Source organism: Giraffa tippelskirchi, chromosome 4 (assembly GCF_054371585.1).
Source record: "Giraffa tippelskirchi isolate mGirTip1 chromosome 4, T2T-mGirTip1v1.2.pri, whole genome shotgun sequence".
NCBI lineage: Eukaryota > Metazoa > Chordata > Mammalia > Artiodactyla > Giraffidae > Giraffa > Giraffa tippelskirchi.
In genome coordinates, this window is record NC_137278.1 from 66,152,451 (window position 1) to 66,179,960 (window position 27,510).

Consider the following 27,510-nt stretch of genomic DNA (forward strand, 5'->3'; position numbering starts at 1 on the left):
TGCTGGTATTCATATTATTCATGCAGACAATCCCATTCTCTGTCCATAAGCAAGGACTGTTCTATTTATATATATTAAAACTGATGTAGGTGGAAAAGAGTGTACATCCTCTTTGTGCATTAGTTATTATCTCTCCAGTGATTCTATTGTTAATTTCTTCAACTACTGTTAAAAAATACAATACATCTCTTTACTATATTTGATCATGAGGGAAGCTGTGACCTCCTACATTATTCACAGCTTGTCAAAAAAGAAGAAAACAAAGAGCTTCAGTTTGTTGAAAAACCCTCTTTGCATTTAAATATAAAATAGGTTTTTCACAAATAATAAAAAATAGATTACTTTTAAATCATCAGTAAATAGAGCTGATGGATAGACATCATCAATGGCCATTTATGTGATATGAGGATTCTAAAAAATGCCCTTGTGCCTGTGTGTATGCTAAGTCGCTTCAGTTGTGTGCGACTCTTTAAAACCCTACAGACTGCAGCCCGGCAGGCTCCAATTACCCATAATTACTCTCTTTTGTGGCTTCCCTGGTGGCTCAGTGGTAAAAAATAGCCTGCAATGCAAGAGAGGCAGGAGAGGCAAGTTTGATCCCTGGGTCAGGAAGATCCCCTGGAGAAGGAAATGGCAATGCACTCCAGTATTCTTACCTGGGAAATCCCATGGACAGAGGAGCCTGGTGGGCTACATTCCATGGTTACAAAAGAGTCAAACATGACTTAGTGACTAAACAACTTCCTTCTGCTCCCATGATGTCTAATATTTTAGAGTAGAAGTTCATTCCTTAAAGGTCTCTAGTTCCAGTAGCATGGCAGACCAAGTTAATGCAATACCCCTCTTATACAGAAATGGTATATTAAACATAAAAACAAGTGATAACCATAGATGAGTTCATACACAGAAAAGGAAAATCTCTGGATGCTGAAACAAAGAAGAAAGGAAAGCCAGAGTGATAAGTGTATGAGTTAACCCTGCATCAACTTTGGGGTAGTTATTTGATCTGGAAACAGCAAGTGAATTGGGCTTTAATATCCACTCAAGGATAGAAGTTAAAGTCTTGAGCCTAAGGGAGTTGGAAGTGAAACACCGCATAAAAACAGAACTCTCCATAATGTTGAATTCCCAGGCCTGTAACTTGCATAGGATAGAAATCCAAGTTAATACTAGCTGGAAAATGAACATAAATATTGGTTAGTACAAATCTGTGATACTTCTGTGGATCTGGTACAAGCAAACAAAAAAAATCACTCTGGGACACGTGGGACTCCCATGGTGGGGGTGGGGAGGGGACAAGCCATTTGAAGATGATCTCACAATATAAAAAGTTATAAAACACAGGTAAATGATCCATCATGAACAAAAGTCAGCAAACACACATTATTAGAAATAATAGAAAGAATGTCTAAATAAGATGGCTCAGTGGTAAAGAATCTGCATGCAATGCAGGAGACGCAGATTTGATGCCTAGGTTAGGAAGATCCCCTGGAGGAGGATATGGCAACCCACTCCAGTATTCTTGCCTGGGAAATCCCATGGACAGAGGAGCCTGGTGGGTTACAGCCCAAAGAGTTGCAAAGAGTTGGACACAACTAGGCATGGAAAATTATTAAATTAAGTATGTCTAAAATGGTTAAAGTAGTCAGTCAGTGAAGCTGCTCAGTTGTGTCAGACTCTTTGCAATCCCATGGACTGTAGCCTACCAGGCTCCTCCATCCATGGAATTTTCCAGGCAAGAGTACTGGAGTGGGTTGCCATTTCCTTCTCTATGGCATCTTCCTGACCCGGGGATCAAACCCAGGTCTCCCGCATTGCAGGCAGACGCTTTACCATCTGAGCTACCAGGGAAGTTAGTCATTGGAACCATAAAGTTGTCCAAAGTAGTCATTGGAACCATAAAGAACAAAACTCAATGAAAAACAGAATAGGATATCTGAAAAAGAACTTAGTAGAAATTCCAAACTAATCTTTGGAATTAAAAGCTCAATGGACAAGTTAAACTGCAGATCAATACAAATGAACCAAGTTTGGGCCTTCCCTGGTGGTCCAGCGGTTAAGAATCTGCTTTCCAAGGCAGGGGACGCAGATTTGATCTCTTGTCTGGTAACTAAGATCCCATGTGCCTTGGGGCAACTAGACCCTATACCACAACTACAGAGCCCATGCAAGGCAGCTACTGAAGCCACCATGCTCTACAGCCTTTGCTCTACAACGAGAGACAAGAGAAGCCTGTTCACTGTAACCAGAAGCTTGTGCATTGCAATGAAGGCCCAGCACAGCCAAAATAAAATAAATAAATAATAAAAATAAAAAACAAGTGAACTAAGTTGTAAGAATCAGAAGTAATAGATATGATAAAGTTATCTGGAATGAGGTAGAGAGACAAAGGCTTGCAAAATATTGAGTAAGAAATTCAACACCAGAATGAGAAAGTACAACACAGGTCTAATGGAATTCTATAAGGAGAGAAGAGGAACAAAACAATTGTGAAAATAGCTGAAAATTTTGCATGACTAGTAAATCGTAAGAATCTTTTATGAAACAAATCCACGGCAAGATAAATTAAAAAAAAAACAAAACTATAGCTAGCTGCATTGTAGTGAAATGGCAAAATGTCCAAGAAACATAAAAACTAAAATAATCACGGGAAAATTCATTCTGTTAGCTGTGATTGCCTTCTTATTAAAAGTTGAGCTCTAAATATACTCTAGTTTAATTGGTAAAATGGGTACTATGTCTGGATGAGAGGGTTTTTGGCTGAAAAATCCAAAACTTAAAAATCATATAGGAACTAGGAGGAAAAAAAAAACCCTCATTTCTCAGATCCAATAATCTTGTGACTTGAATAACTGTTGCACGACAGGAGTTTAGATATTTGATTAGAGTCTTTCTAATAGAATTCAGATATTTCTAAATGTTATGCTCTGACAACAGAGATTCATCTATTAATACCTGTCAAAACACCCCTGCCCCCGGTCCCAAATACATCATACACAGAAAAAACCAAGGCAGGAGAAGGCATGAAACTACCAACCTGTCATTTTTGTTCACTAATAAGTGGCTGATCACGTAGTGGGCCAGCAAGTACATCCATGTTGTAAATATATGATGATAATTATCCCTGCCAAATCCTCCAGCTTGAGGGGAAGCGTCACTCTCTAGAATGTTTTTCATGAAGGGCTACTGCACTTTCAAGGTCTTCCAAGAAAAGTGATCATAGTCTGTTTCCTAGAGGAGTCTGATAAGAAGTCAGAGTCTCCCTCTGTGGAAGGTCTGACTGAAAGCATACTGAGCTGCTATCCTTTGGCAGAGTATCCTGAGCTCTAGGAGATAAAAAATGCTTGGGAGTTGGTCTGAGAAGAGAAAATTAACTCCAAACTTTGCATACTGTCTCTAATGATGAGTAGCCTTGGTCTTCTGGAGAAACTTAAGGTCTCCTACCTTTCTCACCTGAAGGGGTCTGAATGGTGTTTTCTATTAAACTTCACATAGAATAACAGGGACTTCATCTTTTTTGCTCCAACAATTCTTTTGATTTTTCCAGTTCAGACATCCATTCCCAGGGAAACTGAGATCACCTGGAACTGCTGCTTCACCTCTTCTCTCTTCTTAGGCTTTAACCAATTTAGATGTTAACCATTCTCTTTCAAATATTCTCAAATCCAAGATCTCTGCTAATTCAATGAGATAAAGAGGATAAAGCATAATCTGAGGGAAGTGCTCAAGAAATGATAGCTAAAACCACTACCATCACTACTGCTAACATATATAACCTCTTGCTTGTCATTCAATCATATCAGCCTGTATAGCATATAATCCTGGGCTGTTAAACATTACTGGAGAAAATCACAAGGTCGTGCAGTCAGATAATGGTAAATTCATGCTTCCAGCCTTAACTGCCAAGCAATTCTGTTTCTTTAGTCAATTTTCTGAATTCTAAGACAACTCTAAACCCTTTACCCATCTCCTCAAATCTCCTATCCACCACTTCCTCCCATCACTGTCATTCTCTTGCTTCACCAAAAATAAAAATAAATAGAAACCACCAGAAATACCTTGGTCCAGGTACCAAATTTGCAAACCCCTCTGCTTTTGCACCTGTTTTCCCCTGCTTTCCTCCTCTGACAACAGAAGAAGAGGATGGTTTACTGCTGAAGGCCAGTGACTCCATGCTATCTTCCACTCTCTGCATCTTCACCAACGTATTTTCAATCTCTCTCTCCACTGGTGCCTTCTCATCAATATTTCAAAACAGTCCACTTTCAAAAATTCTCTTTATTCCAGAGTTAATATAGTGAAAATGAGTATACTACCCAAAACAATCTATAGATTCAATGCAATCCCTATCAAGCTACCAACGGTATTTTTCACAGAACTAGAACAAATAATTTCACAATTTGTATGGAAATATAAAAAACCTCGAATAGCCAAAGCAATCTTGAGAAAGAAGAATGGAACTGGAGGAATCAACCTGCCTGACTTCAGGCTCTACTACAAAGCCACAGTCTTCAAGACAGTATGGTACTGGCACAAAGACAGAAATATAGATCAATGGAACAAAATAGAAAACCCAGAGATAAATCCACCCACCTATTGACACCTTATCTTTGACAAAGGAGGCAAGAATATACAATGGAGAAAAGACAATTTCTTCAACAAGCGGTGCTGGGAAAACTGGTCAACCACTTGTAAAAGAATGAAACTAGAACACTTTCTAACACCATACACAAAAATAAACTCAAAATGGATTAAAGATCTATGTGTAAGACCAGAAACTATAAAACTCCTAGAGGAAAACATAGGCAAAACACTCTCCGACATAAATCACAGCAGGATCCTCTGACTCAACTCCCAGAATATTGGAACTAAAAGCAAAAATAAACAAATGGGACCTAATTAAACTTAAAAGCTTTTGCACAACAAAGGAAACTATAAGCAAGGTGAAAAGACAGCCTTCAGAATGGGAGAAAATAATAGCAAATGAAGCAATGGACAAACAATTGATCTCAAAAATATACAAGCAACTCCTGCAGCTCAATTCCAGAAAAATAAATGACCCAATCAAAAAATGGGCCAAAGAACTAAACAGACATTTCTCCAAAGAAGACATACAGATGGCTACCAAACACATGAAAAGATTTTCAACATCACTCATTATTAGAGAAATGCAAATCAAAACCACAATGAGGTACCATTTCACGCCATTCAGAATGGCTGCTATCCAAAAGTCTACAAGCAATACATGCTGGAGATGGTGTGGAGAAAAGGGAACCCTCTTACACTGTTGGTGGGAATGCTAACTAGTACAGCCACTATGGAGAATGGTGTGGAGATTCCTTAAAAAACTGGGAATAGAACTGCCATATGATCCAGAAATCCCACTGCTGGGCATACACATTGAGGAAACCAGAATTGAAAGAGACACGTGTACCCCAATGTTCATCGCAACACTGTTTATAATAGCCAGGACATGGAAGCAACCTAGATGTCCATCAGCAGACGAATGGATGAGGAAGCTGTGGTACATATACACAATGGAATATTACTCAGCCATTAAAAAGAATACATTTGACTCAGTTCTGTTGAGATGGATGAAACTGGAGCCCATTATACAGAGTGAAGTAAGCCAGAAAGAAAAACACCAATACAGTATACTAATGCATATATATGGAATTTGATATATGGTAATGATAACCCTATATGCGAGACAGAATAAGAGACACAGATGCACAGAACAGTCTTATGGACTCTGAGGGAGAAGGTGAGGGTGGGACGTTCTGAGAGAATAGCATCGAAACATGTATATTACCATATGTGAAACAGAACACCATTCCAGGTTCGATGCATGAGACAGATGCTCAGGGCTGGGGCAATGGGATGACCCAGAGGGATGGGATGGGGAGGGAGGTGGGAGGGGGGTTCAGGATGGGGAACACATGTAAACCCAGGGCTGATTCATGTCAATGTATGACAAAAACCACTACAATATTGTAAAGTAATTAGCCCCCAACTATAATAAATAAATTTATTAAAAAAAAAAATTCTCTTCATTCCAGCTACCTTATCTTTCTCTTGTTCTTCCCACCCAAACTATCAAAAAATATTGTCCACCTTGCCTGTCTCTATTTACTTCCCATTCATCCTTTATCATTGCAATCTGTTTTCCATTCCTACACTTCACTGAAACTGTTCTTATCTGCTTTATCAGTAACTCCAATAAGCCATTCTCTGATCTATTTCATTTAACCTCCCAGCCACTTTTGCTATTATTAACCAATTCCTCTATCTGAAACAGTTTTTTAAAAAGCTCACTTTCCTAGAACACCTACCTCTCAGAATGCTTCTTGTGAGTATTCTTTGTAATCTCTCTTCTCTCTATCCATCTCTAAACATGGAGCTCCTTAGACTGAGGTCAAGGGCTCTATTCTATTCATACTATTAAATTAATTAAACAAGGAGGCCATTAGACCATGGTGTCTCTAATGCCTTGGTGGGCTATGTAAGCAAACCAAAGTCTAAGTGTGTGAATGCCTCAAGATTATGAAATCTAAACACTAAAGACAACAATCAAAGATAGCTAATAGGCTTTCAGTTGTAGCCAATCAACTAATTTCCTTCCTTTGCTTCTGCACTTTATACCTCATTCCCTGGCTTCTGTCCATGCTCCAGGTTTGGTGTTGCCCAATTCCAATCAATTTTTGCTCATGTAAACTCTTAAAATTTTTACTATGCCTCCGTTTATCTTTTAACAATATTCTATATCTCATTCCTCCAATTTACCTATATGCTATATCCCCTTTTAGACGACCCTCCTGATTCATACATGAAAATATTCTCCCATTCCTTAGGCATTCTGTCTCCATTGCTGTTTCTGCTGTGCTTTATATCTGTTTCCCAAGCCAAAAATCTGACACCATCCTGACTTTTTCCCTGTTTCACTCTTCATATCCTATCAACTACCAAACTCAGGCCATTTTTGCTGAAATAGCTCTTGAATCATTTCAACCAACATGCAGCCCACCATTATGTCACATCTCCTTAAGGGATCTGCCAGTTTCCAACCCTGTCTGTTCTAATCCATCTCCACACAAAATCAGAGTGATTCTTCAGAAATGTAAATTATACCATGCCACTCTTATGCTTAAAATTTTTCAGGTTCTTGTTGCCTTTAAGATAAAGCTCTATAAACTCCTTAGCATGGCCTCTGAAGTCTCAATTCTTCACTCCCCTCTCTGCAAGCAATCTTTATTCTGAACTTTGAATTCCTAGAATGCAAGGTTGCAGTCTGAGCTGCTTCCTCAGCTCTTTTTAAAAAGAAATTGCTTATTTAATTAAACGATAATTGCTTTGCACAACTGCATTCGTTTCTGCCAAACATCAACATGAATCAGCCACAGGTGTAATATGTCCCTTCCCTCTTGAACGTTGTTTTTTCTTCTAACACATTTTGCACTCAATCCTTAAGCTCAACTTTAGGTATCATTTCTAGAAACTACCTGACACCCCGTTCTGTCTGAAGTCCTCTTTAGATGTTCTCAAGACATCCTATACTTATCTAGCAATTAAGAGCAGTACTGATTTGTAATTGATTACTCCTTAGTCAACAGCTCCACATCACTGTAAAGTCCTTGGAAGGCAGAAAACAGGTATTCTGAAACTTTGCACCTCAAGAGCCTAAAAGGAGTGTTTGACACACAGTAGTAGGGGGATCAATGCAAAGAAATACAGAAAAACAACAGAATGGGAAAGACTAGAGATCTCTTCAAGAAAATTAGAGATACTAAGGGAATATTTCATGCAAAGATGGGCTCGATAAAGGACAGAAATGGTATGGACCTAACAGAAGCAGAAGATATTAAGAAGAGGGGGCAAGAATACACAGAACTGTACAAAAAAGATCTTCATGACCCAGATAATCACGATGGTGTGATCACTCACCTAGAGCCAGACATCCTGGAATGTGGAGTCAAGTGGGCCTTAGGAAGCATCACTACGAACAAAGCTAGTGGAGGTGATGAAATTCCACTTGAGCTATCTCAAATCCTGAAAGATGATGCTGTGAAAGTGCTGCATTCGATATGCCAGCAAATCTGGAAAACTCAGCAGTGGCCACAGGACTGGAAAAGCTGTTTTCATTCCAATCCCAAAGAAAGGCAATGCCAAAGAATGCTCAAACTACCGCACAATTGCACTCATCTCACACACTAGTAAAGTAATGCTCAAAATTCTCCAAGCCAGGCTTCAGCAATACATGAACCTGAACTTCCAGATGTTCAAGCTGGTTTTAGAAAAGGCAGAGGAACCAGAGATCAAATTGCCAACATCCGATGGATCAACAAAAAAGCAAGAGAGTTCCAGAAAAATATCTATTTCTGCTTTATTGACTATGCCAAAGCCTTTGACTGTGTGGATCCCAATAAACTGTGAAAAATTCTGAAAGAGATGGGAATACCAGACCATTTGACCTGTCTCTTGAGAAACCTGTATGCAGGTCAGGAAGCAACAGTCAGAACTGGACATGGAACAACAGACTGGTTCCAAATAGGAAAAGGAGTATGTAAAGGCTGTATATTGTCACCCTGCTTATTTAACTTATATGCAGAGTACATCATGAGAAACGCTGGGCTGGAAGAAATACAAGCTGGAATCAAGATTGCCAGGAGAAGTATCAATAACCTCAGATATGCAGATGATACCACCCTTATGGCAGAAAGCGAAGAAGAACTAAAGAGCCTCTTGATGAAAGTGAAAGAGGAGAGTGAAAAAGTTGGCTTAAAGCTCAACGTTCAGAAAACTAAGATCATGGCATCCGGTCCCATCACTTCATGGGGAAACAGTGGAAACAGTGGCTGACTTTATTTTTGGGGGCTCCAAAATCACTGCATATGGTGATTGCAGCCATGAAATTAAAAGACGCTTACTCCTTGGAAGGTTATGACCAATCTAGATAGCATATTTAAAAGCAGAGACATTACTTTGTCAACCATGGTCCGTCGAGTAAAGGCTATGGTTTTTCCAGTGGTCATGTATAGATGTGAGAGTTGGACGGTGAAGAGAGCTGAGCGCCGAAGAATTGATTCTTTGAACTGTGGTGTTGGAGAAGACTCTTCAGAGTCCCTTGGACTGCAAGAAGATCCAATCAGTCCATCCTAAAGGAGATCAGTCCTGGGTGCTCATTGGAAGGATTGATGTTGAAAGTGAAACTCCAATACTTTGGCCACCTCATGCGAAGAGCTGACTCATTGGGAAAGACCCTAACATTGGAAAAGACCCTAATGCTGCGAAGGATTGGAGGCAGGAGAAGAAGGGGACGACAGAGGATGAGATGGTTGGATGGCATCACCGACTCGATGGACATGGGTTTTGGCAAACTCCGGGAGTTGGTGATGGACAGGGAGGCCTGGCGTGCTGCGATTCATGGGGTCGCAAAGAGTCGGACACCACTGAGCGACTGAACTGAACTGAGTAGCTCAATTAATGTTTGTTGAATATTTATTGAATTCCTTTCTCTGAAACGAGGGCGGCCAGAACAACGCCAGAAAGACGAGAGTTTAGAGGGGACAGGGTAAAAAATCTATAAGCAACAAGTGGGATAGACAGAGTACCTAGGTTTTTCCATAAACGGCGTGGGGCACCACGTCGTCTGTTTGCCTCGACCGAGGCCACGGCGACTACGGGCTCGCGAGACAGCCGCAGGGAGCGCGCGACCCCACGCAAGGAAGGACAATAGCTTGGAACTCAGCCTCGTGTTTCCCGTGGGACAGCCTGGCGCTCGGCCGGTGAGACCTGGGGGTGGAGGGCTCCGAGCCCGGCCCACGGCGAGGAGGGCGCGGCACCCAGGGTTCCCGCCGCCGTCGTCGCCGCCGCCGCCTCCGCCACCGCCTCCGCCACCGCCTCCTCCCTCGCCGTCGCCCCGCCCCGCCCCGCCCCGGAAGTGACTTGAGGCCCATCCGGAACCTCCGGGCCGGGCTGTGCAGCGTCACCAGCCGAGCCGGTGCGGAGCGGGTGGAGCGGCAGCTGCAGCCGTCAACGTACCCGGGACCGCGCGGGGACAGCAGCGCGCCGGCCAGGGGAGGGGGCCCAGCGATCGGGCCGAGGGCGACGGGCCGCCGGCGGCCGCAGGGCGACGACGACGCTGAGGAGGCGGAGCCCGGAGAGGGGTGGGGGCCGGGGAGGGATAGGGTGGGAGGGGGTTAGGGGGCTGTTCCTGGTCTCATGGAGCCGGCCGAACGGGCGGGCGGCAGGGATCCCCTGGAGCCGGGCAGGCGCCGGGGTCCGGACCCCCAAGGCTTCGTCCCGCAGAAGGAGATCGTCTACAACAAGCTGCTGCCCTACGCCGAGCGGCTGGACGCCGAGTCCGACTTGCAGCTGGCCCAGATCAAAAGCAACCTGGGCCGGGCGGTGCAGCTCCAAGAGCTGTGGCCTGGGGGCCTCTTCTGGACCAGGAAACTCTCCACGTAAGTGTGCCAGGGCTTGCAGGATGGGCGGGAGGCAAGGGCTCGGTGTGAGGGCATCCGCAATCAGGGGGAGGCTCTTTGTCCGCAGCGGACTGCTGGACCCCCACCCCCACCCCCCCGACTCTGCCCCGGTTCGGGCGGATCGTTTCGGTGCAGTAAGCCCCAGGGTCGCGACTCGAGCCTCCCTGCCGCTTTCCCACGGGATCTCCCCGGTCCTCACCAGCCCGCTGCGTCCTTCGCAGGTGCTTCTCCTCAAGGTTTCGGGTTGTTGTCTTCCGATATTCGGGGCCCAAGGGAACCGAGAAGGCACTGGACCCCCAGGGAAAGAGATGAGCAGTCTCTCTAGGGTCCTTCTTGGACCTTCGCGGGTGACGGGAGGGAGCAGAGAGGATCGGGCGAACAACTTTTGACTTTTCCTGGTGTTGCCTTCGGTTCTTTCTTCCTCTACGGTTCCCTGCCTCTTCCTATCTCTCAATTCGTGTCTGATAACTTTCTGAATGGGAAGGAGGCCGTAGGGAACTTGTAGGTTCTGCTTTGGGGGGCCTTCTCAGGCTTTGTGGGTTTGCTTGAAAAGATTGATTTAAAATCAGCCCTCAGCGCGTTCTTGGGGTGTGTACCAGACGTTGATTTGAGAATGCCGACGAGTCTGAGAACCTTGGGAAAAGTGTGTGTTACTCCTGTGTGACATTTCCTTTGGAAATGTGCGATACTAAGGAAAATAGAGAAGAGAGTTGTCAGGTTGTCCTGGGCGTTATTAGGATCGGGCTTGTATTAATTTATGAGCTGTTCAAATGAATATAGATTACTTAAATCAGTTTCTGTTCTATTCTTTGTTACTTTTTTTTTTGGTGGTGGGGGAGCATAACCTGGCTGTAAACAGTAAAATACAATTGGGGGAAAGCTTAGAGACTTTATTTGCTAGGTGTGCATCTTCACTGTGTCAGAAGAACTTGTTTAAAAGAGAATTTTGCTGTGTCTTCTTTGGTTAACTGTACATAAAATCCGGTAACATTGTATGTTCACGCTTGTGGGTATGGATGGGTGAACACACAAGACATAAGTCACTTATCCAGTGTTTACCCAAATCTGCTGAGTGAACTGGCTGATGACTCAGGGTTTTGTAATGCAATAGTCTTCTCTACATTTCCTCACAGGATGATTCTTATCTGCCAATTATTAGGGAGCCTCTGACAAATTTCTCATTCCTAAATGGCTGTGGTGGTGGGAATAATTACTTTTTAAATTAAGAAGCAAAACTAAAACAGTTAGTTTGCCCTTTTCAAAGAGTGACCATAAAATGTCAAGGTTAACAACTCTTCTCTTGATTGGAGTGTAAAGTTTGTGGTAGGGAGAAGAACCACTTTTAGTCACAACAGAAGAATGTTTTATAAATGATTAAAATTCACAATTTTTTTCAAGTGAGCTTCCTAGGTTTCTGCGTTACTTGGGCGCTGTAAAAATAAAGTTATTTTGTCAGTTCCCGTAATTCCTCATTTTAATCACTTAGATTAGATTTTTCAGGGAATAACCATTTTGTGGGACACAAACAGCTCCTTTTAGAATCGAGATGTATAAATAGACCAGTGTGTGAATTTGTATCAGGTTTGGATATGTTGAGAATCTACACAGGCATAGTTAAGCACTTTTTTCTGACATTTTTATTGTTACTAAGCTTGGGAAATTAAGGATATTTATTGTTTTGGGCTTATTAGGTGTCTTTACCTGTAAAGGGCTAAAAATACAGTGGAGAACAGTCCTTGGTGTTTAGGGCAAGATTGCAGTTATATGGCTTAATAACCTACAAACCTCAAACTATTTATCTCTTAATTAACCAGCAAGAAGTGCTATTAGATAGAATTTTATTTTGAAACGTTGTTTAAATTCTGCAAGCTGATTCTTCGGATTGCGCCATGACATTTTGAACTTGGTGGGACATGTTGTGATCTTGGGTGTATGTTTTTCTCCTAAGTCGTGTTAAGGTGACCTGCTTATAGTTGTACTTGTTTTTTAAGCCTTGTGTGTGTTGCACAAGTTTACATCTACATGAGGCCAAAACATGTGATGATAGCTAGCAGTTGCCTTAGTAGTGACCATACGTAATACTTTGTAGAGAAATGGCAAGTAATAATGAAAATAAAATCTAATTTCTCCCACTAGCTCTGTGATTATGGGCAAATTACTTTAATCATGTGTGTCGGTATGCATGTGAGAGAAGTGAGGGAGATGGACTAAATAATTCTTGAGAAACATTCCTGCTCTGGTATGATTTTTATTTTATTTTTTATCCTGTAAAGCCTAAAATAAGCCAGTGTGTATCTTTCTACAAGGACTGTTGAAGCAGTTTGTAAAGTACTGGAAATAGTTGCCTGGATCAAGTGCATTCCCAAAGAAGCCTAGAATGTAAATACTGTTTAGGGACACTGGGACTGGATCCCCAACCAGTACATCCCCAATCTGGGTGTTGCAGGACTGGGTAGTGTTCTCGTCCAGGAGATACTCAGACTCTCCCCTCTAATTTTTTTTTACTTTCTGTTTTATTTTGATGGCTATGATTACGTTTCAATCCTTCTTAAGACTTGCAGGTCTGTTTAGCAGTTCTCTGAAGAAAAGTTATTTCTGGGTATTTTAGAAATTGTCCTCGTAATATAATTCAAGGTCTCTTGTCCAGACAGCTTAAAGTATTAGTACTGCCTGTTGAGGAGAGATTGTGTGATGTAATACATCAGGGGACTAGTTTTTAAGAAGCAAGGAAACAAATTAGAGAAAAGAGGTACAAACTAATAGTCTTTGGAACACAGCTGTCAAGATACCTCCTGGACACTGAGTGAAAAATACCTGTAAATAATTGGTTTGGCCCATGTGGAGAATGAAAGGAGTTGAAGAAAGGTAATCTTGAAGTTTGCTTTTTCTCCCTTGTCCTCCTGGAGGACAAGGAGGTGCCTCTTTTCCTGAGAGGCAGTGAAGTCTAGGCAAAAGAGGTTTATCTGTACCTGGCTTTGCTGCTGTTGCCATCTTGGTCTTGCTTAACCTCTCTTAGCTTTAGAGTCCTCTTCTGGAGAGTGGGAGTGTAGACTAGAAATGGTTTTTCAAACCTAAAACTTAGCAGCAGACTGTTTCATAAAAGCAAAATATTAAACACAAATTTTGATCATTTATTTCTTTGGTGTTTTTTTTCTTATTTTTAAGCAGAATTTTTATTTTAGCAGCATATGTGAATTTGGAGTATTATGGAACAAATTTAGATGCTTTGTTTCAGTGAAAATGTTATAATTTTCTGCTGTTTTATAATGAAATGATTGTATTACACTGAGAATCATTTCATTTGCTAATTAAACTGTAGTTCTCATGGTTAATTATTATTAAGACTATTATGTGGCCTTACTAGATAGGAATTGGATTAAACCGAATCACGTATTTAATTAGATTATATAACCACTGGGAACTTGTTTAGTCAAGATATACATTATCAAATATATTAACCTCCTCTTCTGGAAAGTAATACGTGACCACAGGAACACCCAAATTCACATCATCTCTCTGTTGGAGAAGAAAGAAGAAAATGCTAACCACTAAATCTCAGTTGTCTATTAATATGATGTACTTAACAGAATATCTAATATTTGAGTATTGAAATTGTGAAGTACACAATAAAGATAAGCTTTTTATTTGTAAAAGAATCTTGAAATCTTGGCAAATTGCCACATTCATCAGTGAGAACCAGTTAGAGAAGGTGATAGAAAAAAGTTTGTCTTTGTTATTAAATGGCCACACTCAAAACAGGACCCTAAATTTTGTAGTGAGAAAGTTGATTATTCATAGGGAAAACAAAATAAATGAATTAATTGATTTTGGAGACATGGATTTTTCTGCTAAAGTTGTAAAACAGCATGATGAGTTATCTTTCACGTTTTTGTTTTAAATTAACATACTATTCTTTAGAGCAGATTTAGGTTCAGAGCAAAATTGAGCAGAAAGTGCAGAGTTCTCATACACCCCCTGTCCCTACATAGGCATACATTTGATTTTACATAGCAATGTCAAACATCAATTTTTAAAAATATCTGAGGCCCTTCGCATTTTCCAGGGATTTTTCTTTTAAAATGTCTTGTCAGTTTTCTTTTCACTAGCTAACTGGCTGCTTCTGCCAGAGTCTCATTTGTCATCGACAGATTCTTTTTTTTTTTTTTTTGAGTTTTGAAGATAGAGTGAAACATTCTATTTTATTAGATTACATGTATATTGAACTTAGCATGTTAAGATTTAAAAAAACTATCACCAGTAGAGATTAAATAGCTTGCTAAAGTCACATTTTGCCAAGTAAGTGGCAAAATCCCATTAAAAATTTTTTTTAATTAATTTATTTTAATTGGAGGCTAATTACAATATTGTGGTGGTTTTTACCATACATTGACATGAATCAGCCACCAGTGTACATGTGTCCCCCATCCCTCCCAACCCTCTGTGTTGTCCCAGTGCACCAACTTTGAGTGCCCTGTTTCATGCATCAAACTTGGACTGGTCATCTATTTCACATATGGTAATATACATGTTTCAATGCTGTTCTCTCAAATCATCCCATTCTCGCCTTCTCTCATAGAGTCCAAAAGTCTGTTCTTTATATCTGTGTCTCTTTTGCTGTCTTGCGTATAGAGTCGTTGTTACTGTCTTTCTAAATTCCATATTATATACATTAATATACTGTATTGGTGTTTTTCTTTCTGACTTACTTCACTCTGTATAATAGGCTCCAGTTTCATCCACCTCATTAGAACTGATTCAAATGTGTTCTTTTTAGTAGCTGAGTAATATTCCACTGTGTATATGTACCAAACTTTCTTATCCATTTGTCTGCCGACGGACATCTAGGTTGCTTGCGTGTCCTAGCTATTGTAAACAGTGCTGCGATGAACATTGGGGTACACGTGTCTCTTCAATTTTGGCTTCTTCAGTGTGTATGCCCAGCAGTGGGATTTCTGGGTCATATGGCAGTTCTATTTCCAGTTTTCTAAGGAATCTCCACACTGTTCTCCATAGTGGCTGTACTAGTTTACATTCCCACCAACAGTGTAAGAGGGTTCCTTTTTCTCTGCACCCTCTCCAGCATTTATTGTTTGTAGACTTTTTGATAGCAGCCATTCTGGCCGAGGTGAGATGGTACCTCATTGTGGTTTTGATTTGCATTTCTCTGATAATGAGTGATGTTGAGCATCTTTTCATGTTTTGTTAGCCATCTGTATGTCTTCTTTGGAGAAATGTCTGTTTAGTTCTTTGGCCCATTTTTTGATTGGGTCATTTATTTTTCTGGTATTGAGCTGCATGAGCTGCTTGTATATTTTTGAGATTAATTCTTTGTCAGTTGCTTCGTTTTGCTATTATTTTCTCCCACTCTGAAGGCTGTCTTTTCACCTTGCTTATAGTTTCCTTTGTTGTGCAAAAGCTTTTAAGTTTAATTAGGTCCCATTTGTTTATTTTTGCTTTTATTTCCAGAGGGTCATAGAAGATCTTGCTGTGATTTATGTTAGAGAGTATTTTGCCTATGTTTTCCTCTAGGAGTTTTATAGTTTCTAGTCTTACATTTAGATCTTTAATCCATTTTGAGTATGGTGTTATTTGGGGTATGGTGTTAGAAAGTGTTCTAGTTTTATTCTTTTACAAGTGGTTGACCAGTTTTCTGAGCACCACTTGTTAAAGAGATTGCCGTTTCTCCATTGTATATTTTTGGCTCCTTTGTCATTGACAGATTCTGATGTGAATAGTTGTCTAACTTTTTTCTTTAAGTATTTTTTATTATGGAAAAATGCCAAACATATACAAAAGAGGAAAGAATAATATAATGAACCTGGGTGTACCCATCACCCATGTTCAACAGTTATCAACTCAGGGCCAATCATGTTCCTCCTACCACCACACCCTTAAAACCTTTTTTTTTTTTTGAAGCATATTCTTCATTCATAAATATTTCTGGCATATATCTTTAAGGGAGAAGGAATGAAACAAAAAATCAGTACCAATGTCATTATCAAACTTTAAAAAAAGTAACAATTTACGTTGATCAGCCTCATGAAGTTCACTTGACTTTTTGCTGAATTTGTGATTTTACTCTTGAGTTTCCATTTCATTTGCATGGTTTTGTTTAAGGTTTACTATAAACAGACCTCATGGACAGAGAGAAAAGAAACAGTTCATTCATGAATGTTTTCGTATTATAACATCTTTCTTTCCCCCTCAACTTTGGAGACATAGAATCAATCCTGGAGTAACAAAATCTGCCTTGAATTATCTCTTCTTTTATTTTTGACTGTACTGTGAGGTTCATACATTAATACACAGCCTGATGCAAAGTAGTAGAGGCAGGAGTGTGAGCAAATTATTTTGTGAGTGCCTTGTATGGGCTGGGCACTGTTTTTGACAATGAGGATATGTCAGTGAAAGAATTTTGCCCTCCAGGAAGCTTCCAGAGTGTTCTTTTTCTCTTAGTGCACATTTTTGTTCATTTAGAACAGAGCAAGCAAGGTGTAACGCTATCAAAAAATTGGAGGGTGAAGAAAATATGAATGCTAAGTGCGTTACTTAAAAATTCACACTCTTGACAAGTGTGTTTTTAATGCCCTACATTGAGACACTGAAAAAGGCAGTTAGAAAAAAATTAGTGAAACAGTACCATTTGTTTTCTTTTGAGATCTGATCTTATTACTTAAAAACAATTTCTTCAAGTGCTCTTGATGAAGTGTTTATTAACATCAAATTGTCTTGAAGTAAATAAATGTTCTTAATTGACGTGAAAGAGGCAAATTCCTAATGTTTTTTAAGGGGCAATTACTAGTGAATAAGTGCACAACGTCTAAACCTGTTGTTCTCATTGTAGAACCTAGAGGTTCTCTTTTTGCTGTTAAATGCTACTCATTTCTAGTGAACCTCCTTCCCCAATTTTAAATATAAAATTCAAATCCGTGTTTCCCTCTAACCTTTGTAGAAAATTTAGACCTTAATCTCATGTGTACCATGTGAAAAGCAAGCTGAGAACATGATAATGAGAGCAACATCTAGCAAACAACAACCAAAACCCTCTGCATTCATTGAGACTGGCCACTGGAATGTTAAAAGCGGCACATACTATAAATATTCCCATTTGGAATCCTAAAGTTGGCTACTTCCATATTCGGCCTAGGCATTGCTTCCCTTTTAGTGTACTCTCTTGTGATTCCTTACTCATGCTTTTATGTTCTTCGTGTACCTACCTTCCCTCTACTGTGAGCTTTCTTGGGGTCAGAGTCTTTCATAATTTACCTCTCCTTCATTGCACCCCCTGGCATACAGTATAGCATATGTACATTCGTAGGTACTCAGTAATATTAGAATTAACTGTTTCGTTGTCATCTAAAACATTATGCAGTTTCTAATGAATTGTTACTTTGACAGTCATAATGGAGAAAAATGACTTTGGGGAGAGATCTATTTTAATATTGGGTTCAAAAGAAAGTGTATATTTAACCAAAGAAGTGGAGGGAAGGAGCATCTCGGTTGAGGAAGAGAATGGTGTAACCTAAAGAGAGAGGGGGAAGGTAAAGGGAATGGGGTTTAACAGAGTTATTTAGAGAAGAGAGCAGATTGTATCGGTTGCATCAGGGAGTTTGAAATTCTCATTTAAAAATAAAGCTATCATCATTATTGTTAAATATTTAGTGTTAAAAAATTTAGAGTATTGTTACTACAATTTTTTGATAGATGAACCATAAAATTTTGGTAGTGGTCATTACCTTTTTATGCTAATTTGGCTTTAAAAATAATAATAATACCTAGATCCTAAATTTTAGAGTTAAGAAAATGTAATAAAGGCCTTTTCCCTTTCTAAGAAAAAAACTTAACACCATTGCAGCTGTGAAATGGATTTGAAAATAGTATTTTTGTTCAAGTAAGTTGTAAATTGCTTAAGAATTATTAAAAATGCTTTGTAATCTTGTCATGGTAGGCAGCTTAAATAGAATATGTTAGTAATCTTTGGGTTGTTAAGTGTGGGTGTTTCATTTCATTTTCTGACAATTCTCTTTTTTCCTTTCTACTTAATTTTTTTAGTTGAAGTATAGTTGGTTTTCAATATATGTTACAGGTATACAAGATGATTCACAATTTTTAAAGACTGTGCTCCATTTATGAAGTGAAAGTTACTCAGTCGTGTTCGGCACTTTGTGACCCCTTGGACTATACAGTCCATGGAATTCTCCAGGTCAGAATACTGGAATGGGTAGCCTTTCCCTTTTCCAAGGGATCTTCCCAACCCAGGGATCGAACCCAGGTCTCCTGCATTGCAAGTGGATTCTTTACCAGCTAAGCTACAAAGGAATCCATTTATAGTTACTGTAAAATATTGGCTATGTCCCCTGTATTATACAATATGTCCTTGTAGCTTATTTTATACATAATAGTTTGTACTTCTTAATCCTCTCCTCCTATATTGCCTCTCCCTCTTACCTTTCCCCACTGGTAACCATTAGTTCTCTGTATGACATTTTCCTTTTTTTAAGCCAGGGATGAAGGAAGTTTTTATAGCAAGACATTTTATGAATGTTCACGAGTGCTTGTATTTTGGACACATTCCTGAAGAGTTTAGTTGGCATAGCTTGTGTTCTGAGGGAAGGTAGGTTACTTCCAGAGATCCTAGTTAATAAAATGTTCTCAAAGTTCTGTCAACATATACAAAACAGAGGTCCCTCTTCGGTGTATAGCAGGAGAAAAGTTGTGATTTAACAATTTAGGAATGATTTTAGAAGTGTGATTTTTAAACTCAAAGTTTAACAGACAGATATTCTAAGACCTTTTTTACCATGTTTTGTTTTTTTGTTTGTGTTTGGAAGTCTCATAATATTTCATCCAAAGGTTCCATTTTTAAGTGTTTTTTTTATTTTTTTTTATTTTATTTTTTTCATTTTTAAGTGTTTTAACCCTGAATTTGTGGTTATGACCAAAGAGCTGTGAAGTCAGTTTAGTAGGTCTCAACCACTTTGGGTGTGATTTGGTTTGATTTGTTGAACTAGACTAAATTTATTAGAGTGAATTTAGAAGTAATAAAGGTGAATGATCATGACCTTTGTTTCAATTATACATATGTTTTTGTGTATACTACATTCTATATTTATTAATGTGGATTGTGGCCAAAAAATTTTGAAAGCTACTCATTTTTCAAGTTCCTTTCAATACTTTAGATATATAATCCACACCTACTTATTGAGCTATCAAGATACAAAGGATGAAAATAAAAAGTCGCAACAGTTTAAAAATATCAGTGTGTGCATGCGCGCTCAGTCACGTCCAACTCTATGTGCCATAAGGGCTGTAGCCCGCCAGGCTTCTCTGTCCATGGGATTCTACAGGCAAGAATACTGGAGTGGGTTGCCATGTCCTCCTCCAGGGAATTTTCCTGACCCAAGGATTGAACCCAGGTCTCCCGCATTGCAGGCAGATTCTTTACCATTGAGGCATCAAGGAAGCCCCCCAAATATCAGTAACCCAAGGGATTTTACAAGAGAGCATTCCCCATTACCACTGGAGTGGGTAGCCATTCCCTTATCAGGGGATCTTCCTGACCCAGGAATTAAACCCAGGTCTCCTGCATTGCTTCCCTGATAGCCCAGTTGGTAAAGAATCCGCCTGCAATGTGGGAGACATGGGTTCGATCTCTGGGTTGGGAAGATCCCCTGGAGAAGGGAAAGGCTACCCACTCCAGTATTCTGGCCTGGAGAATTCCATGGACAGTCCATGGGGTTGCAGAGTCGGACATGACTGAGCGACTTTCACTTTCCCTCCTGCCATTGCAGGCAGATTCTTTACCAACTGAGCTACAGGGAAGCCCCATAGATCGTTAAATGAGTGGAATAGATACTAACTACCATCTGTTGAGGGCTCAGTATGTGCCAACAGTATACTAAAGGCTTTATATTTGTTATTTCATTTGATTTTCACAATTAACTGTAGGTACATTTATTATCTCAGTTTTACCTTTGAAGAAATGAATCTTAGGTTATGTAACAGCCAGTTTGCTTGCTGACCACAAGGATTTTGCTCTTAACCATATGTCCAGAGTAAGGAAAGCTGCCTGGGCTGTATCACCTGGGAAGACTTCCAGGGAAGGAGAAACTGCAGCTGAGCCTTGAGATGGGATTTGACTAGGTAAGGAGGAATTTGGAGGAAGATGTTTAATGTGTGGGAACAGAGGTGGAGCAAATTGAGCACACGTGTTAGTCTGTACTCAGACCATCATATTGAAATAATCAGTTGTCTGTCCCTCTCTCTAGGCTGCATGCTGTAGGGCCATTTGTTACTTATTTTTGTTTCCATTGCCTGTTGCCATGTCTGGCTCTTAAATGATAGTAGAACATTTCAAGAAATGAATGCCGCTTATCTGTGCTTCAAGAGAGAAGCAATTGGGAGAAAAATAGAGGAATCATTAGGTGTTAATAGTGAATGACTTTACTAGAGATTCTCGTGTCAATTTTAGTAAGTCATAAAGGACATAACTCTGACATATAATATGCTGAAACTCCAGTGTGTTATTCAACCTGTGGTAGGTGGAAGTAAAGAGGAGAGTGAACCTTGGGTCTCTGTCCCTTTAGTGCCTTCCGTCAGAGGTATTATGCTACACTTGATAAAGATGACAGACCTGGCTTTCAGTGTTTTGGAAACCTACTCTCAGTTTGTTTAACTTGGTCAGATATTTATTGTCAGTTTGAAGGTTTTTTGTTTTAAAAATAGAACTAGCCCTGGAGGAGCTGTTTGTAATTACTTAAGTCATTGTATTTCTCAAGGTATACTTGTATGTTCAATCAGCTGCAAAAAAGTTGCTCAGTGTTCACCTTGTTTCATCTCTGGTAAGAGCTGAGAGTTAAATATTAGTGATGCAGAGGTCCCTGCCACCACATTTTATAGGCATTGAACAGTGGTTTGAGCTTCCGTTAAGTAAAAAAAAAAGTAGTAAGCAATATTTATATTATCATTACATTTGTGTTTTTGAAAAGTATATACATAGGTACATTTGTATATAAATAAAGTCTGGAAGGATATTATCTAGGCTCTTAACAGGCATAGGCAACAGTTTTCAAATTTGTATGCTTGCTCTACTATTTGAATCATTTAAATAAGTATATATTGCTTTCCTGATAAAATAATAATTCCCCCCTCTCTAGTAATATTTTCCTCTCAGTTCTCAAGGATGCAACTTATAGTTGGTTAGAAAAATAAAGAAAAGAAAATGTATAGGTTTATTGTCCCATCCACAAATTTCCAGCATGGCTTAATAATGGATGTTGAAGGAACATTGTCTTATAATCTATAACTTAACTCATTGTTTATTCTCTGGGTTGCCCCCCCCCTTTTTTTTAAGGTTTTAGCTTTTTATCTTTTTTAAAGGCAAATTATCTTAAGATATGTTTAGCCTCACAAGTAATTAAAGAAATATAAATTGAAACATTGTATTAGTGTTATATTCTCAACGATTTAAATAGATTTTAAAAAGCATAAATTATGCTCCTGTCAGTCTGCTTAGGTGCAGTGGTTCTGAAACCTAGTGAGACATCTGGGAAACTTACAAGAGAACAGCTGTACCTGGAGTCCCATTCTAGCATAGTTAAATCAAAGAATGTCTTTCATGCCCGTTAATCAGTTCTCTATCCCCATAGCCTTGTGAGGAAACCCAGGTTTTATACACATGCACTGAAGATTAAATGACTTGCCCACGGGACTGACAAAGAGCAGTTTGAATTCTCAGCAAACTTGTATAACCATCTTGTTCATGCTTGCTTGGCTACTGTGCTGAAATACATAACTATTCTCTCTGTCCAGAGTTGATTATAATGTTGGGAGTTGCAAAGCAACTTAACATGGAAACGTAAGACATCCTCTACTGTAGATGGCACCTTTGTTGCCTTCATCCCAAGCAGCAGTCACTTGGAATTAATATCCTTGTTTGGTTGTTTGTGATAATCTATTCCTTTTCTTGATCCTCAGTTTGACTTTTTTGAAGGGAAAATAGAACAAGTAATGTTCTTTTGGCTGTCTTTTTTTTTTTAATTTACTTTTAATCGCTTTACAATGTTGTATTGTTTTCTCTTGTACAACAGTATGAATCAGCCATAAGTATATATTTATCCCCTCCTTCTTGAGCCTCCCTCCCACCCCACCAGCTGTGTCTTCTTGTCACAGAAAGTTGCTTTTCTTGCTGTGTTCCTTTACCTAGAGCCATCTTTTGTGCCTCTTGCCACCTCTTTCCCCAACTGCTCAGATTATACTGAACTCTAGTTCCCTATTCAGAGTCATGACAGCTCTCTAATCTTTCAATATTGGGTTCAATAATCACTTATATGTAATGAAACTTTTGGTTAAAAAAAATCACAAAATTCTAATGATAAACTGGATTTATGCCCCTCCTTCAGTATATTACTTAGTTTTCTGATAAACGTTTCCTTACATCTGATTTTGAGTTCTTGACCTAAAGGAACAATTTGAGTCATACTGTACATGTCATTTGTTTTAGAAATGCTTTTTGAATAAATACATAATTGAGTGAAAAGAGAGGTGGTTTTATGAGAAAACCTTTCATTTTATCTGTTCATTTACTGTTCCTAGCAGTGAGAAGCTGTATTGACATTTTTAACGTAATGTATTTCAGGACTTAGTCATGGAATGAAGTCAAAGTAATGCTCCATCCTCTAGATTTATCTGATAATTTTACCTTTTTAGATTTTTTCTATTTCGTGGCACCTTAGGAACAGAGGGGTTCCCTGGTGGCTCAGACGGTAAAGAACCCGCCTTCAATGCAGGAGACCTGGGTTCGATCGCTGGGTTGGGAAGATCCCCTGGAGAGGGGAATGGCTACCCATTCCAGTATTCTGGCCTGGAGAATTCCATGGACAGGGGAGTCTGGCGGGCTACAGTCCATGGGGTTGCAAAGAGTTGGACACGACTGAGTGACTTGCACTTAGGAACAGAAGAGAAAGACTGGAGCTGATACAGTGCAGGGATAGGATGTATATTTATTGTTTTGGTAGAGGGAGGAGTTGAAGTTACTGTGTGAAATAAATTAATTTTGCAGTTGGTCAAGGATTTCACTGGTCATCTTAGTTTTCCTTTCTATAAAATACTTGTCGTTTAGCCCTAGCTGTCAGGTATTAAAACACATTTTTTAAAATTCCTTATGTCTACAATTTTTTTTTTTTTTTTTTGCATTTTCGGGTGTCTCTTTAAAAATTTTTTACTGGAGTATAGTCGATTTACACTGTTGTGTTTCAATTGTACAGCAAAGTGAGTAAGTTGTATATATATTCACTCTTTTTTTAGATTCTTTTCCCATATAGGCCATTATAGAGTATTGAGTAGAATTCCCTGTTATGCCTCACTTTTTATTCAAATATTTTACATTTTAGTACACTTTTTATTGTGTTAAAATTAACTCCTGCACTTTTCTTTAGAGATATTTCTAATTAATCATTTGTTGGTATTATAAATGGTGCAGTATTTCTTCAACTACTGTTCTATTTTATTTGGGAGCCATACAGGAAGCCTGCTGACTTTTAAAAAAACTGTTCTGCAAATTTTCTTATGTAGTCTAAAAGTGGTTTTTTAGTTGATTGTCTCAGGGCTTCCTGGTGGCTCAGATGATAAAGAATACGCTTGCCATGCAGGAGATGCAGGTTCGATCCCTGGGTCGGGAAGATCCCCTGGAAAAAGGGAATGGCAACCCACTGCTGTATTCTTGCCTGGAGAATTCCATGGACAGAGGAGCCTGGCAGGCTATAGTCCGTGGTGTCCCAGAGAGTTGGACACTACTGAGCGACTAACACTTTCAGATGTTTTAGGTATAATTATAGCATTGACGTCGTACTATTCTGCCTTTCCTGAAACAATTATCATTATTTTTGTTTCCTAGTTTACTCTTAATCTAGATTCAGAATAATGCTGCTTGATAACAGTAAGAATAGTCATTATTGACTGAATATGATTTTAAAGGAAGTACCTCATGGAGGAGTCTACCTTAAGTCTGATAGTGATTATTTAATTGACTCGTATGCATGCTTTTAAATGATTTGGTTTCTTTTTGTTACACTTGGTTGATATTTTCTAATTTACATTTTACTGTAATCAGACTCTGGCCAATGTAATATCCACATGTTAGAATTAAGTAAGGTTTTGTTTGTAGTGTATTTTACAACCAGTGTTTATGGGTGTTCCACAGAAAGATTGAAAAAAAGGCATAGTTTCTGTAAGCTTACAATATTTCATTGTGTCTTTTAAAGTCAGCTTTATTAATTATATAATTCTAATTACGTTTCCACTTTTGCTTTAGTGGAAGTCAGACTGAAGTGGTAAAGACACGCAGTAATTGATTTTGTTGCTGTTCTTCAGCACATAAAGTTTAATTTTCTGTTTCAGGACTGTATAATAGTCGGTATTGTATAATTGTATCAGGAGATGAGTAACCTCTAATGTTCTCTTTTTGTGATGTTAGTGGCCATCCTGCATCTGTTATAGATGGCAAAATGGTGATACCTTTTATTCTTTATGAACTTAATTTAAACATCTTTTGCAGTTAATTATTGTGATTTATGGTCTCATTTTTTGGCTGGTGACAACTTGACTCCTATGCTCTTATTTATTTAAAAAATTGCTTTGGCCACTGTACTGCTTGCAAAATCTCACTTCCCCCACCAGGAATTGAGCTTGGAGCACAGCAGTGAAAGTGCTGAGTCCTAACCACTGGACCTCCAAGGAATCTCTCCTGTGCTCTTTTAAGTAGGACTTGAGTAGTTGTTGATAAAGGGTTTTTTAATTAAGATAATAGCAGAAATGCAGAAATATTAATTACCTAGTTATAAGCATTGTACAACAGAAGTTGATATGAAATATTTTTACGTTAATTTTAATTATAATAGATAATGCCTGTTTCCTTTAAAACAGTTTGCATAAACAGAGGTATACAGAAGAATATGAGTCAGTTTGACCATCAAGAAGTAGTATTTTATAGTGTTTGCTTTATTTTTTAATCCTAACGCATGAACTGAACGCATGAATGTTTCTTTTTGTTTAGTTACATATTGTGAATGTTTTGTATCATGATATTTCATATGATATGATATTTGACATACATAAAATTCTTTGAAAACTATTTTAAATGACTGCACTGTAGTCTAAAGGCATAAACCACAATTTAACAAACCATTCCTTTATCAGACTTTCAGGGTTTTTTTCAGGAAATATTTATTATTGCAAATGTGCATTGAAAAGATTTTTGGTATTTTGACTTTGATATTTTGAATTTTTATTTAAGGCATATTGCTGGATGTGATTTTTTTTTTTAAATCATCCACAAATGCTTTTAAGTACTTTCAATGACAGTATTTAAATTCTGGCTTTTAAAATTTCAAGTTAAAGTTTCATTTTTTGTCTTGTAAGTAGGACTACCCAAAGTAAAGCACTTACTTAAGATTACATTTCTTTGCCAAATGCCTTATATGTTTTATAACAACACAGTCTTAATGTTGCTTTGAAATGATGTTAATTTTACTTTTATTTGTGGATATATTTAGAACCTAGAAACCCAGTGATTGCCTTGAAGAAAAATAACTGACGAATGACAAAGCCTGTATTGAAAACCAATTATTTTTAGCCTCTAGTTAAGCTCTAATTCTTAGTTTGTTTCAATAGTACTGTATAATTTTATACTTTACTTAAATTTTCTAGAAATATATAGTAAACTTATCTTCAGGATGTATAATAGAAAAGGCCGTGACAGCATTGTACATTTGATTATATAATGACTGTTCCTGGTATGCCACTGTTTTTACTTGAGATTAAAAAGTAAAGCTTTTTACTAATAACACTATAAGGTTGTGAGGAGGAAGCAGTTGAAAAGTGCTTCTGTATTTTACTGTTTTTTTCCTCCTGTGGGAGGATGGAACCTAATGACTTGTCATCTATATATTCTGGACAGTTTAATAAAATATCCTATTTGAAAGTTCAATCATGACTGTTATTAAGGTTTTGAAGTATTTTAATAGAAATTTTTAGTCCTAAAATTTAATGTGCAAATTATTTGGGAAAAGGGAATGGATTGTCTCTAAATAGAGTCTAAAGTAGAATTTTTGAATAAATATAAAGAAAAAACGACTAGAGTAGTTTTAAGTGAAGACTCTCAGTCTCCACTCTGAATATTTTTTAAAATTTCCTTTTTCAAGAAAGAAAAAAGAAGCAACTTTATTGCATTTACCACTCCCAGTATTTTTGATGGACTACTTTTGATGAGCTTCCCTGGTGGCTCAGATGGTAAAGAATCTGCCTGCAGTGCAGGAGACTTGGGTTCTATCCCTGGATTGGGAAGATTCCCTGGAGAAAGGGAATGGCAACTCACTCCAGTATTCTTGCCCAGAGAATCCCGTGGATAGAGGAGCCTGGAGGGGTACAGCCCATGGGGTTGCAGAGAGTTGGACACAACTGAGTGATTAACACATACAGTTTTAAGATAGAGCCCAGGAATGTGCGTTTAAACAGTCTGTCTAGTGAACATTTATGAGGTGATGTCAAGGAGTTTTTCCAGAGTGGCTGTAAAAACTGGTTTTGCCCTATTCTCACCAAAACTGGGTATTGTGGGCATTTTAATTTCAGCCAGTATGGTGGTGTGGAGTGGTACCCTATTGTAGTTTTAATTTGCTTTTACTGTTGAGTGATGGTGTTGCGTGCCTTTTCATGTGCTCATCCGTCATCTGGATGTTGGCTTTCCAGAAGTGCTTACCTGAGTCTTTTGCCCATTTTTTTTTTTTTTAGTTTATTTGTGCTATTTCTTATTGACTTGTAGGAGTTCTGACCCAGTTTGAGTGAGTGCTTTGTCAGATAGAGATATGTGTTCCAAATATCTGACTGGGCTTTCACTTTTCATGGTATTTTATTGTGAATAAAAGTTCCTGATTTTAATGAAGACCAGTTATTAACTTTCTTCTTTTAGTACTTCTGTGCTTTTCAGAAGTAGCCTTCTTGGGCTGTGTTTTGAGAAATGCTGAGACAGGAATTA

General features: G+C 38.7%; 2 protein-coding genes across 3 annotated transcripts in view; one reads left to right on the forward strand and one right to left on the reverse strand.

Annotated features, from left to right (window-relative positions):
• Positions 1-10,220, reverse strand: part of LOC145545618 (uncharacterized) — a 43,412-nt gene extending 33,192 nt beyond the window's left edge. Inside the window, exons 1-3 of the mRNA XM_081590474.1 lie at positions 10,206-10,220; positions 10,039-10,138; positions 9,609-9,972 (exon numbers count right to left, since the gene is read on the reverse strand). Coding sequence (XP_081446600.1) covers positions 9,609-9,972; positions 10,039-10,138; positions 10,206-10,220 — 479 coding nt within the window. The remainder of the gene's footprint in view (positions 1-9,608; positions 9,973-10,038; positions 10,139-10,205) is intronic.
• Positions 9,738-27,510, forward strand: part of PSME4 (proteasome activator subunit 4) — a 98,198-nt gene continuing 80,425 nt past the window's right edge. The window contains exon 1 of one of the 2 annotated variants that reach the window (XM_081589627.1): positions 9,738-10,460. In XM_081589627.1, the coding sequence (XP_081445753.1) occupies positions 10,219-10,460 (242 nt within the window). In that variant the 5' untranslated portion in view covers positions 9,738-10,218. The remainder of the gene's footprint in view (positions 10,461-27,510) is intronic. The other variant, XM_081589628.1, reaches the window with a different exon arrangement.